Below are 14,453 nucleotides of genomic sequence, written 5' to 3'. Positions count from 1 at the left end.
TTTTCACTGTCTGAAAGACCTAGATTAATTTTGAAGAAATGTTTCAAAAAATATGTACTAAATTCAGTAGCACATGCCAGTAAATCAACATTTTAATAAAGTTACACTTACTGATCAAAAATTCACATTGGTATGAAGTTCTATGAAGACATAGAATATGTGTATAAATTCTGTTGAAAGCAGAATAAACTAGCCAAGACATTTATTTGTCAAAAAATTCAAAACATTTCACAATTCTTTTTTGAAATGGAAAATAATGACAGTCAGGTTTATGGCTCAAAGGAATAAAGCCCTGGTTGCATCACAAATAACCCAAGACTGATTAGCTTAGTAGAGTGTGAACTGAGCTGTTTTTAGAAATGTAGGACTGAACATCCAACACTGGCTCATCCACTCAAGACAGAAGGGAAGGAGGTTCAGTCCTCTACAATGCTGACACTCAAGGAAGGCTTAGAGATTATAACAGGTATCATTGAGGGTCATGGATTGATTCCAGACATACCACATCAAACACTCCTACATACTGCAGCTGGGACACTGGATGTGCAGTAACATACACCAATCAAGTAATCAGCACAGAAGACAGGGCTTGGCAATCAAGGGCACCAATAGGATAGAGAAGACAGGGTTAAGCAGAAAAACCATGATGACTGCCAAGATGATGGGATTCTGTGGCTGTCTCTCCCCTATAGAGGACAAAATGATCTTGAAGGGCCACAGAGGGCTGATTGCTAACAAGCAACAGGGGCAAAAAGCATCTTAACAAATGGATATGGAAGAGTTTAAAGTGTGTTGATCGAAGACAAAATCAAAACAGAAATAAGAACAAGTGAGGTTCACCCCCTCTTTTACCAGCATTCTCAATGAGGAAGAAGATGGGTCATGATGCACAACTCTGAAGAAGTTGGAGATGGCTTTGACTCATGAATCCAAATTTAGAGCTGGATGGTGAGGACTTGATCAAGAAAGATGCTCATGTTCTGTAAAATGTTTAGCATTCAGAATAAAGGCAAAGTGTTAGATACCTTTAGAAAACCAACAGTATTACCCAAGTATCAAGGATCTGAAAGCTTATTAAGCATACTTTTTAATTTGTGTATTAGCCTAAGCCAGTTCATATAACAAATCTAAATGAAAAAGCTAACCCCCCCCCAAAAAAAAAAAATAGATTGTCTAATTCCTCATTACTTCACCTATCAGACTGTGGATGCAACACTTGCTTGAGGTATGCCTAGGGATAAAGGTCACATGAGACAAATCTTAGTGTAAGGCCAGTAAAAGTCAAAACAATTCAGAGAATTACTGTCACTGCCATCACTGCATAGGTACTTCTCACAAAATGATAGAGAGGAGTCAGACTGACCTTGTTACCCAAATCCACTACAGGTCTTAAGTGGATGAAGAACAATTTTGGAAACACATATTAGAAAATGATGACAAGTTCAGATAAAGCAAAAGAAGGTTCAGGCAGATCCAGCAATGATGCAGCCTACTAGAGTGCAGCATTCTCTACCTATTACTGACTCAAAAGGAAGACATAAAAATAAAAAACATCTTACATCTCTAAGTTTGGTCCACAGAGAATGACCACAACTTATCACAGAACTGTTAGATACTTGAAAAATTAAAATACAAGCTACTAACTTTCAGATGAAGAATCCACTGCACATTTACAAAATCAGCATTCTGCCACAATTGTTTTTAATCACAATTTGTGCTTCTTTAAGACGATTTAGGTTTTCTTGTGGTGTTGCTGGGCAGAGATTAGCAAGACCTAAAATGAAGACGGTCTCTTACTGGAAACAGGTTAACAAGCTGAAACAGACGTAATTAACTTTCATCCAACAACTTAAAAGTTTAATACAGTCATAGGCAACCTCCACTGACAGTACTACTCAGTGCCCCTTAAAGCACACTTTGCTTGGAGTTCCTCTCTAGACTAAAAGGGGGTACATCTTCATCAGTGCCATAACAATTATCCTTTGCAAATTTTCTGACATGTTTCTTGCAAACTTGAGCAGATTCAGTGAATGTGCTTAACAACAAATACAGACAGTGTTTTTAAAATATATTTCTATGGCTTACATGAATCCCCACCCCCCTCCCCACAGTTGCAGACTGTTGGTCCAGTACCTGGAACACATTTAAGGCTTTGGCACATGGAAGAAGGAAGTTTTAGTTAAAATAATCACGGCATGTAAATCAAACAGAAAGCCGTCTGTTGTAGAGTACACATAACAAACTACATTAAATTACAGTAGTACCATCAAGACACTGACATTAACAAATGACAACATAACGTTTAGCTGTTCTGTTGCTGCTTACCATTTTCCTGTGCATTGCAATGATGTAGCCTGTGAAACGGCTATCTAAAAGTGTTAGCACATGTCCATTTGGTACTCCATTTGCTATGGTCTTCTCTACTCCACATGGCACCACAGTACTTGGCATTCCATTAGGAATAAGTGATGGTTTGGGAAGGTTTCCATTAGAGGTGATGATGTGTTTTCCATCTGCTGATGGTACTGATGAGATCTCTGTCACAGGGAATGGTGATATGGTATGTTATATTTTTTCTTACCATAATTTTCTACATATTCATATTCTATCCTATAAATGTTTATTATAAAAAATGAATTTACTCAATGTAAGAAAAAAATAGTAATACTGTTTATTCTAAATTATCTTTCAGGATAATTAACATAATGAAGACAGCACAAGTGTAAATGCTTACAAATATGCACAATTGAATTTAATTTGTTTACTTGAACAAGCAAGCCAACTATATGGACAATGGACTTTTTCCAGCCATAAATGAATTATAAAGAAAAGAAATACAGTAAATTACACAGAAGTATTAAAAACACACACCAATACAGATCAGCACAGTGTGTACAGCATAATATACAGCTGAAACTCTTTTCTAGACAAACACTACAGTTGTTCATGTAGTATATTAAGTTAAAGAAATCAGAATACAATTCAAATAAATGCCATCAATGTACTGCAGTGATGCCCTGCTACTAAAAGATTCACAAAGAAGCTAGATGAGGAAATTAAAAGCTTTTATTTCTCTCACCAACTTTTCTCTGGGATAGAAAAATTAAGCTCTTTTACTACAGCTTCGTGTGTGTGTGTGTGTACGGGCGCGCATGCACAGGGAAGAAAAACAAAGTTTTGTGCACTTCAAAGGATCAGCCAAGTCCAAAAGAGAAAATGGTTTCTAAAAAAAAAAAAAAAAAAAAAAAAAAAAAACCAATATGGAAGATGAAAAGAATACACAATTAAGAGACTGAAACAGTGAAGTATTTTAAATTTTTTTATTTATTTTACATTTGTTGACCGGGATAGTCTGACTGGATATATGTCCATTTTCAGCGGACGCTCGAGGAGAAAAGCTCAAATGGTTGCAATATATGCATTCATCACAATGTACAGATAAAACAAGAGTCATAATAATAATAATAAAATAATAAAAAATAATACTTTTTACATGCAGTGCTGGATTCTCAAATCCTACAAATCAACAGCCTTCCTGAAGAGAACTATGGTCTAATTCAAGGATGTATGGCAGGGGATATGGACAGTGTATGAGTTAAGAAATATTCAACTATTGCCAAATGCTAGGCATGAGTCTATGCAAGAATGGGATTGGTCTGTCATAGAAGTATATTCCTAAAGTGGGAATAAAACACATCTACCTCTTCCTAGGATCAGATTTTAGAAGCTAATGTCAACTTATTTATTCCTGAGAAGGGCCTCAAAAGTACTATATTTTTAAAGAAACATAAGAAAATGATGGTAAAAGATCCAAGGAATATCATTTCCTTCTCTTAGTTAAAAACAACCACCAAAGGTTGTCCCCTCTGTTTAGGTACTGTCCACAGATCAGATGGCTTGGCTTCTAAATATTTCTTCTCATTATTCAAGCCTAAAATAAATTAGTTATCCGCACATGTCAAGTTTGAGACCTCTTTTGTTCTCAAGAATGAAAGCATGCATTATAATATTAATAATGTATAAAAGCATAATTAAACTGGCATATTGTATTTAATCATATCTGACAGAATAAGGTACTGATAAAGATGAGTATGCATAGAAGATAAAAGACTGTTTTTACATTTCCTCTGATATTCATTTTAATAAGAAACATGACAAAAACACCACTAAGATAAAATAAAGGGAAATATCAACCAAAGAAACTCATTTTACTGAATGGACTGGAAAAAGAGCAATTGTAGGTAAACTTCCACTCCTTCCTGGCAATAAATATTAAAGTTATGTACTCACCATAACTATGCATATGTTGTCGAAGTTTTAAAAGTCCGAACACCATATGGTTGAACCCATACATTTGAACTTTCAAAAGTTCGAAAACGTCAAAAAATAAATAAATAAATAAAAAACATAAAAAAAACTACCTAAAGGTTGTAAGCAGGGCAAGCCCCCCTGTGCCCCCCACACCCCTTGTTCTTTAAATATACCAACTCCGAGATCGCACTACAGTTCAGTAAAGGGAAATCTTCCCTTTCCACACTGAACAGAAATCCCCATTGAAACGTTAGAATTTTTCCAAGTTTGAACATATGGGTTTAACAGTATGGTGCTCAAGCTTGTTACGGTTCAACACCATAATAAGTATCCGCATCTGTGTTGTCCACTTTAACTCTTCGTCAACATATGGGTTACGGATCAAGATGTCTGATCCATCTCAGCCGCAGTCGACATATTTCAGATCCAACGTTTGCGTGCTCCCTCTATCCATAATGCCCTAGTCTATCCCCAACACCTCAGATTAGGTTTGCTGCCTTAAAGATCTTAATATAATAGTAGAAGAGAAGAGAAATTAAACTAAGGCTCAAATGTGGAACTACAGGCTCCAAAGGTCATCAGGTCACTCCAGAAGATGACAGAAAGGGGGAAAGAGGGACACGAGTTGAGGAAGAATGAAAATGGGCAACACAGATGCATAGTTATGGCGAGTACGTAACTTTAATATCTAATTATGTCCTTTTCAATCTTCTTCAACATATGGGACAGAGTCCCCAGCAAAGTAACTCTTAGGTGGCCCTCATAGAAGGATATTTCAGAGAACTGATGAACCAGAGCAGGTCTGCTTCTGGAAATTATATCCAATTTATAATGACTAATAAAGATATGAGCATTAGTCTAGATGGCTGCTGCACAAATATCATCAATGGAGGTTCTAGACCAGAAGGCAGATGAGCTGGCCATGGATCTAGTTGAATGGGCCTTAGGTGGTTTTGGTAGGGACAAAGCTTCCTGGGAAAAGATCCAGAAAATGCAATTAATTATCCATTTAGCGAATGTAACTTTAGAAATTGGAGAACCCAGCCAAAATCTTTTGATCTGTGTAAATAGAAAAATAGTTGTCTATGCACATCTAAAAAGACATAATTTAGCAGATGTTATAGCAACTAAAACGGCTATTTTCCAAGACAGGAATTTTAAGTCAGTTTTTGCTGAAGGTTCAAAGGGTTGTTCAGTTAAGCCTTGAAGTACTACTGTTAAATCCCAAAGTGATTACGGATCTTTTGCTGGGGGTCTGAGCAAGAAGCTATCCTTTAGAAAAGCCTTACACAACTTGGAGGCAGACAGGCAAGAAGCATAGTCTCCTGAGCAAAAATTTGACATAGCTGCCAACTGTAACTATGGAAAAATTAGCACCTTCTTTAAAAAGAGAAGCTAAAACCTGCATCACAGAAGAAACAGGGGGAAGTAAAGGGATCAATGTCATTTTTTAGGGGCCAAACTGAGAATTTTTCCATTTACTCTTGTAAATCCTCTTAGTGGAATTTCATTGTGAGGACAAAAGTATATCACGAATCAGGGAAGAAAGCCTGGACTGTCAAGCTACTAATGGAACTGGAGACGTCATGTGGTTAGCTTGAGGATACTGAGAGGTTTTATCCTCGAGGGATGTAACAGAAGGTCTGGACTGGGGTCCCGTATCCATTGAGAATAACAAAGATGACATCAAGGGAAGGGGAGCTAGACCTGGTAAGGCCAAAAGGGAGCAATGGGAATAAGTGAGCTCTTCAACTCACTGGCTTTCTGTAAGAATTTTGGAACCAAAGGTACTGGGGGATAGGCATAAATGAGACCAGAGGACCAAATGTGGAATAGTGCATCTCTTGGTGACTCCCCCTGAGGGGGGATCAGGGCAAAGTACCTGCTGCATTTGTTGTTGTGGAGAGAAGCAAAAGGAATGCAGCAAGGTTAACCCCAATGACGTAAAATTTTCTCAGCCACTGATTAATTGCGAGACCACTCGTGAGGCATCAGAATGGACCTGCTGAGTTTGTCTTTAGTACGTTGGATTTTCCCAGAATGTGCGTTCCTACTAGAAAGCGGTTGGAGGAGATCACCCATTGCCATATCTTACAGTGCAAAGGGTTGAAGATCAAGTTCCCCCTTGCTTGTTGATGTACCAAACCACAGACACATTGTTGGCTTGGATCACAATGGTCCCTAGAGGGAGAACATCTTGAAATGCCTACAACACTAGGACTGTTCTCATCTCCAGGACACTGATATGCGAACTGGTCGCTTGGGGGGACTACAAATCTTGGACAGCCTTCCCCAAGAAATGCCCCCACCCCAAATGGGAGGCATTCATAGTCACTGTGATTACTGGAGGGGACAGAACGAAGGGTTGACCTTTGTAAATGTTGTCCAGCTGGATCCACCAGTGAATATGTTTTTTGCATACCAGAGTACGTTTGACTGGGAAGGATATGGGCTGTCGAAGAATAGACAACTGAACTGCTACAGTCCATTGAAAAATGAGCATACAGTAACATGCTAATGGGACTTATATTATAGAAGCCATAGAGCCCAGGGCCTGAAGGACAAGTCTGGCAGGAGGAGCAGGATGAGAAAGAATTTGATGAATCAGGGGACTTGACTGTGTATATACAATGAGGAGGTAAGGAAGCAGTCTGACTTAGTGTTTAGAGGAGCACCAATGAACTCCAGGCACTGTACTGGTAGCAGCCTGGATATGGAAATATTGACTGCAATGCCTACTGATTGGCAAATTTGGAGCAAATAATCCCTGGACTGTTCTAGGAGATGCATGTTTGAGCCAGTGAGGAGCCAGTCGTCTAAGTATGGAAACACTCTGAATCCTTGTAGTCACAGGTGAACTGGTACCACAGCCATACACTTGGGCTGCGGTGAGTCCAATGGTCATGGCTGTGGACTGATAGTGATTGGCTCCCAACCGAAAGTGAAAGTGTCTTCAAGAGTACCTGTTTATTTTGATGGGATAGTATGTATCTTAAAGATCGATTAAGCACATCCAATCATCCTTTTGTAAAAGAGGTAGAATGGACTGAACCATGACCATTCAGAACTTTGATATACTCGCATATTGGTTTGGATTGCTTAGATCCAAAATTGGTCTGAGGTTCCCTGTCTTTTTTGGCAAAAAAGAACCTCTAGTAAGTTCTGAATCATCTTTTGTCTGGTGGGACCTCCTGGATGACTCTTTTATCCAGCAGCTTCTGAATTTCTTGAGCTGCAGCTTCTCTCTGACTGGGTAGAACATCAAGAAGCTTTATTCTTTTGGAAGTGGGTGTCTGGGAAAATGGCATAAAGGACCCTCTGCATATTATTTTTAGCACCCGAGAATCCTTGTTTATAGCAGCCCAGGTGTCTGGGTGCAAGGACAAGCATCCCCCGACTGCCTCCAGAGGTGAGCAGTTGGGCAGCCCTTCAGAAGTGTTGAACGGGTCTAACCAGACAGGAATCTCAGACAGTTTGATTTTGCAGGCCTCCTCTGTCGTGAGGATGGTGTCTTCCATTTGAACTTCCTCCTCTGCCTCTGAGGGAGTTGTCTCCACGTGAATCTTAGAAAGATCCCTGGGATTTACAGAACCACATTTTCTTGCCTCTTCTGTAACTCCTTGAAAAAGATCATTGAGGGGTATAAAAGTGAATCCCTAGAGCAGACATGGTCTTTCCTTGATGTTCACTAAGGAGAAGTGTTTCTTTCACAGAAGGGCCAAACAAGGATGTTCCATAAAAAGGAGCATTGATGAAAGAAGACTTAAAAGACTCTGCAAAATCACATAATCACATCCAGGCATGTCTCCTTATGGCAATGCCTGAACCTGTGGCCCGTGAGGTACATTTTCCTGCATGAGAAATCAAATTTATGGACACATTCAAAATAGATAAAAGAAGGGCCAGCTTCGAGGGTGATGTTTTATAATCCACTGCATATGTGGACTCCGAGAGAGATTTTGAGAGCTCCTTAGTCAAATCCTTCTGCAGTCTTGTGAAGTGGGCCAAATAGTTCAGGGACCTCAAGGAAAAGGTCACTGATGCAAACATGCACTTTCCACATTTGTTCAATGCCTTAGACTTTCTTTTAGGGGGGGTTGAACAAAAAAAATCTGTTTTGCTAGCTTCTTCTTGGTGGCTGCTGCCACAACCATTGCACCAACAGGGACTCCTTTGCTTCAATGGGGCTCATCTTTTGAAGGAGCTAAAATTTTGTCTGGAAGACATGGGACTGGTTCAACATAATCTGGTTCCCTCCATGCCCAGCAAGAGACTAGGTCATTAAGCTCATCAGCCAGGGGACATGTCACATGGGTCAGCACTAAAAGTCTCCAGAAATACCAACTTCTCAGGGGGAAGCATCATCTGAGAACCGACCACCATTCTGTTTAAGGATCTCCAAAATTTTTCCAAATGAAACGTCTTCAGGTGGTGATCTGGGGGACCCTTCCCCTTCATTGAAGTCAGTATCTTCAGTGAGACATTCCAAGGGAGAATTTATGTGCCTCTTTTACATGTTCTCTTTTGGTGAACCTTCTCAGCAGGATGGCTTTGTGGTGGTAGCCAAAGAGTGGGGTAGTTAATCTATGGGAAATGCCTGTATGGTATATGGTAGTTGGTACTAGTTGTCTCTGTGGAGTAGGTTTGATGAGATCAGAGCTCAGAACCATAGAAGGAAATACTGTAGGATCTGAGGAAGTATGAGGAACTGGATCTTTTGATTGAGAGAACACCCTCTCCACAACCTCGAAGGCCGATGGACCAGACTTCCAAAGCAGACACACCACAACTTTGTCCGGTTCCATCCCTCGAGGAGGAAGCCAGACTACAGCTATCTAGCGCCAAGGATGGATCTGACATCATCAGATATAAAACAGTTTTAAGGTGTGTTTCTAAGATGATCCACTATTTTTTCACTGTAATAAAATTACTTTTAAAGGATTGAACACCTTCCAGTTTATCACAATGGTGGTGCTTACCAGTGAAAACAGGAATTTAGCAATTACATTTTGGACTATTAGAATTGTTTTCTTGTTTCTTATGATGCAGTATTTTCCTGAGTACTAACAAAAAAAGAAAAATAAGAGAAGCAAGCTTTGCAGCATTTATGTTGAGTACCAGTTAGCCATCAGTAGCCAACTGATTACAAATACTCAGTCGTACAAGTGTTGGGACTCCATCAACAAGAATGGAAAAAGGTGCATTCTGGCCTTCCAACCTTCAAAAAAAAAGTGCCGCTCTTTGTAAAGAAGTGCATAAAAACTTAGCTAATTTGTAACTGTGAAAAATCAGAAATGTTATCAGTAGCAAAGGGTAATAAATCAGAAAGTCCAATATATAGGCTTTTATAGGACTCCATCAAAAAACAGCCACTAAATAAGGATATGGATGGAAGAACTTAACTGATCTGTTTAATGTAACAACTGCATTCTAGGAAGATCTACATCTCCTTAGCACTGACTGGGCAAAAAGACTGGAGCCAATATGAAAGATAATATGGCACTAATCAGCCTTGTTTCAACTATCAGTTACTCATCATGTAACCAGGCTAACTATAGAGAAAAACATTTTGGATGTTATTCTGTTGTCTTCTGATATCAAGGTATCCGAAGTCATAAAGAGAGAACCAGTAATTCATCACTTGGTAGTAGGTTTAACTTTTAGTGCACTTTAAAAGAAAGATCTAATGTGTACTTGGAAGAAATAAATTATTACAGAGCTGATTATGATTACTTTATAAATATTATTAAAAACTGGGACTTGAAGAAGGAATTTGAGGTGAGACATGCACAAGATATGTGCAATGTGATATACAACAAAAAGAGAGTCACTTACTACAGACTAGAAAAAAATATTAAAGGAAGGTTTGCCCCTTGGCTGAATAGAATACAAATAAAAAAAAGCATCAAAGAAAGAAAATGGCGATGGAGAATAATGACGGAAAACTCATGACAGAAACATCAATAATTATAACAGCAACGTTAAAAAAGTAAGGCAAATTACAGAACAGCAAAAAGGGAATGGGAATATAAACTTACTGAACTTGTGGACAAGAAGACTATTTTAGGCATGTACAAAGATGCCTTAAATGTCAGCAATGTCAGTGGGGCAACAGGTAGCACACTTGTCCTGTGTGCTGGAAGACCAGAAGGCTGTGGGTTCTATTCCCACTTCGGGTGATTGCACTGTTGATACTGCAGTCCACCATAATTGGGGTGGTACTGTATGTCTGCATGTGCGGTACTACAGATGAGATAACAAACAGAGGCCTCATCTACCGGAGTTGGTGGCAGCTCAAGTGGATCCAAAAGATCCCAAGGCACTTACTGAAAACAGTAGTGGATGTTTGCGGCTGCCATGACCAAATATTCCCAACCAGTATAAGTACCATCTAGGGTCTCCCCCCTGAAAAGGGGTCATTGGTCTAGTGGGAGTAACCTGGTCAACAAAATAAAGAAAGAAATCTTAAACATATATCTAGCCACAACCAGGAGCACTGGCATAATATCGCAAAGTTCTAGATATGTCAGACACTAGCTATCAAATTTACACCCACTGTAGCCGCAGCAAATCACCATTTGATGGCCCTAAGTATACGGCATTAGAGCAGTCAAGGGAGGACAATAATAATGCATTTCCCATCACTCTCAGATTCAGCCTTGGAAGGCAGTGCCTAATCCAAGCTATACTCCTAAAATGGGAATAAGATGTCTTGACAACAGCAGACATCTGGTCCCAGAGTGTTGGCTTAGTATTATCAGATCATTATCATGCAAAACACATTCCAAATTATCTCCATACATTACAAAAAGAGACAGCAGTGAAAAATTTGATGGAGAGATGACAGCAAGCACCAGCACAGTCTCAGTCTTGGCTGGGTTCAGTTTCAATCAATTATTACTCATCTTAATCAAGGATAGAATCCAAGTATTTTAATGGTGTAAAATCAGAACCAGTGTTTGCAGAAAAGAAGATGGGATAAAGCTGAATATCAATGGCATACGATTGATGAGAAACACCCTTTCTTACAATAATCACCCTCTGTGGCAACAAATACATATATATATATATATATATATATATATATATATATACACACACACATATATGTGTGTGGTTTGTGTGTGTGTGTGTGTGTGTGTGTGTGTGTGTGTGTGTGTGTGTGTGTGTGTGTGTATGTATGTATATATATATATATATATATGTATATATATATATATATATATATATATATATATATATATATGTATATATATATATATATATATATATATATATATATATATATAGAATAACAAGGGAGCAAAAATAGAGCCCTCTAGCACATTACACACCAGTGGTTGAGTCAGAAGAAAGAATATAAATTAGACACCTTCTGCTGAGAACAGCTGGAAAGATGCAACAGAAATCAATCCAGAACCTTAAGCCAGTTAACTGGCAGTGCACCAACCAAGGAGCACAAGCATGATCCTATGATGCACAGTGCCACTTGCTGCACAGAGGTATAGTAAGTATTAAGTCTTGATCTAAAGACAGACTGATAAAGATATAACAAGGTGCGAGACACAAAAAAAGAACACAGCTATGCACAGACCACCTATTAAGCAATGATCCTGATAAAAATGCTTAAGACAGGATGATAATTCTCCACCAGGCTTGAATCTGAAATAGCTTCTTATAAATCGCGCTAATTACAGTGTTCTTCAAAGAGATTGGAAATTCCCCAGTTCTCAAATATGATCAAATAAAATAAAGAATAAAGGGTCTACATGAATTAAAAGAGAAGATCAGACCAATCACATAAGCCCAGAGTCCAGCACAGTAGTTCTGACTCACAAATGAAACAGTATTCATATGCCAAACATAATCAACATATTCAAACTCCATCCAACATAAATCTGTTTCCATTCTCCAAAGAAAGAGCCTGCTCATCAAGACAAGTGTTAGAAAAGGAGTAACTAATCTTGCCCAATCTTGTCTGTGAAAATTGGTGCAGCTTCCTCACATTATATAGCAGAAAAAAAGATATGTTTTTGGCCAAAACAAACTGGACTGAACACTGTGTCAACAATATGAAAGAGGGTGGCTGGATGATTAAAGCAGCAGAGATCTCACTAGCTACAGAAGTAGCCCTGCTAGAACAACTCACAGTCTGGCATGAAACAATATTCACCCAGAACACACTTGTCTTTAAGCAGAAGCATCACCTTCACTCTGCTCATGGCTCCAGCCCAGCTGATACACTAACAGTAGCCTGTAGTCATACCACTGTCAGGACAAATTGATGGCCTTGAGTAATCAGATCTATGACACTCATAACAGCATACTTATATCAAAGTCTTCTGGGTCATTTGCACTGGTTCACTCACATAACTGCTTGTGGATGGGATAGACAGTGCCAGAACTGACTTTTCCCATATATCTGCGCTTGGCCAATTTGGCTAGTGAAGGGCAAACAAAGAGAAAAGCTAAGCACTGAAGTGTATCAGATAATGGTCTGCCCATGAGAAAGGCTCCACTGCCAAGTTTCTGGTCTCAAGACAAAAGCTGTTAAACCAAGTCTAATGAGTGGACAAAATTATGGGTCACAGCAGAAACAACTTGAGTGAAGTCAAAGGTCTCTATTAAACCCAGGAGCTCCATACAAATTTCAGAAGTCTGACTATAAAAACAGGCATTAAAATACTCAAGGACTAACCAGCATGTGGATTTGTGTATTAGATCAATGACGAGATCAGAGACCTGTTGCAGAAAGCTCCTAGTAACCTGGTGGATGGTACACTAAGAGGAATCTGTCTTTCAATCCTACCCCAAGGACAAATTCAAAGGAATCAGATTCTCAGATATTAATTCTGGACAACTTCACACAAATAAAAAAACAGACCCCCCCGCCTACCAAGAAGTCCAATCCTGGGGCTCTGTATCACATTATAAATTGGTGGAATACAAAAATCCAGACACAGCCCCAGGCCATATAAAACCAGACTTGTGATAAACGCCAGGTCAACAGTGCAAATCAAATTAGCTAAAACTCCTGGTTTATTCCTAATTGATCTTGCACCAATGGTCCGGAATTAAAATGTTTAAACAGTATGTATCAGGGTCAACCTAGTTTGGCTCACCTGAATATGGACATGCTGATCAGTTTGTTGAAAAACAATGTGTTTTTATTCTATAACAAATATTATAAGCAAACTAGAGGGATAGCAATGGGCACCCCTGTTGCGAATATGTATGCTAACATTTTTTGCGTCTTTCGGCTTTTCCCGGTTAGGGGTCGCCACAGCGGAACTCTGGTCCGCTAATGATTGGTAGTTGATTTTTACGTGCCGAGTTACCAGCCCTGACACACAACCTTCAACAAAGGTACACCCATTCACGCATGTCTCCACGCAAAAGACGCTCTAGCTGAGAATCGAACCGGACAGCGTCTTACTGTGAGGTGACAACGCTACCGCAGCACCACCACAGCGGTAATTATGAATTTTTGGGAATTAACAACAATTACTAATAGTACTGATAATATTTTGAGTAAGAAAGTTATTTTTTTACAAAAGGTTTGTTGATGACCTGTTCCGCATTTGGGATGGTTCATTTATTGAACTTAATGATTTTATTTCTTACTTAAATACCACTACAACATTTCTTAGGTTCAAGAAGAACATACAATACAGAAGCATAAACCTTTTGGACACAACTCTTAAAAAAAACTTAACTGGTAAATTAGACACTATTCTGTATGAAAAGGAAGTGAAACAATGCACTTATCTATCAAGAGATAGTATGCACCCTTCTTATATATTTTCTAACATAGTGTCTAACCAGATGAGAAGAGTATGTAGGTTAAATACTAATGAACAAATTTTGGAAGAACAATTATGTGAAATGGCATCTGATTTTAAGAAATGGGGTTATCATACTAACACTGTTACACAGATAAAGAATAATGTTGTTAATAATCACATCACCCCCCCCCCCATTTTTTCTGAAGCATATTACTAATATGAGAATAGACAGGCAAGCCAATAGATGCAAGAATAAATATAATAAGGCATGCTGTAGATATGTTCTAACTTATGATCAAAATAGTTCTGCCATTAAAAAGATTGCTAATAGACATTGGTCTATTCTGTCACACGTTC

The 14,453-nt window shown here is 38.8% G+C and overlaps 1 protein-coding gene across 2 annotated transcripts in view; it reads right to left on the bottom strand.

Moving 5' to 3' along the window:
• Positions 1-14,453, bottom strand: part of USP32 (ubiquitin specific peptidase 32) — a 3,310,274-nt gene that overhangs the window by 643,052 nt on the left and 2,652,769 nt on the right. For both annotated transcript variants that reach the window (XM_044054559.1, XM_044054560.1), the window contains exon 26: positions 2,326-2,537. In XM_044054559.1, coding sequence (XP_043910494.1) covers positions 2,326-2,537 — 212 coding nt within the window. The remainder of the gene's footprint in view (positions 1-2,325; positions 2,538-14,453) is intronic.

Source organism: Protopterus annectens, chromosome 13.part0, assembly GCF_019279795.1.
Source record: "Protopterus annectens isolate FY-2018-M chromosome 13.part0, PAN1.0, whole genome shotgun sequence".
Lineage (NCBI taxonomy): Eukaryota > Metazoa > Chordata > Ceratodontiformes > Protopteridae > Protopterus > Protopterus annectens.
This window is presented reverse-complemented; position numbering and strand designations above follow the sequence as displayed.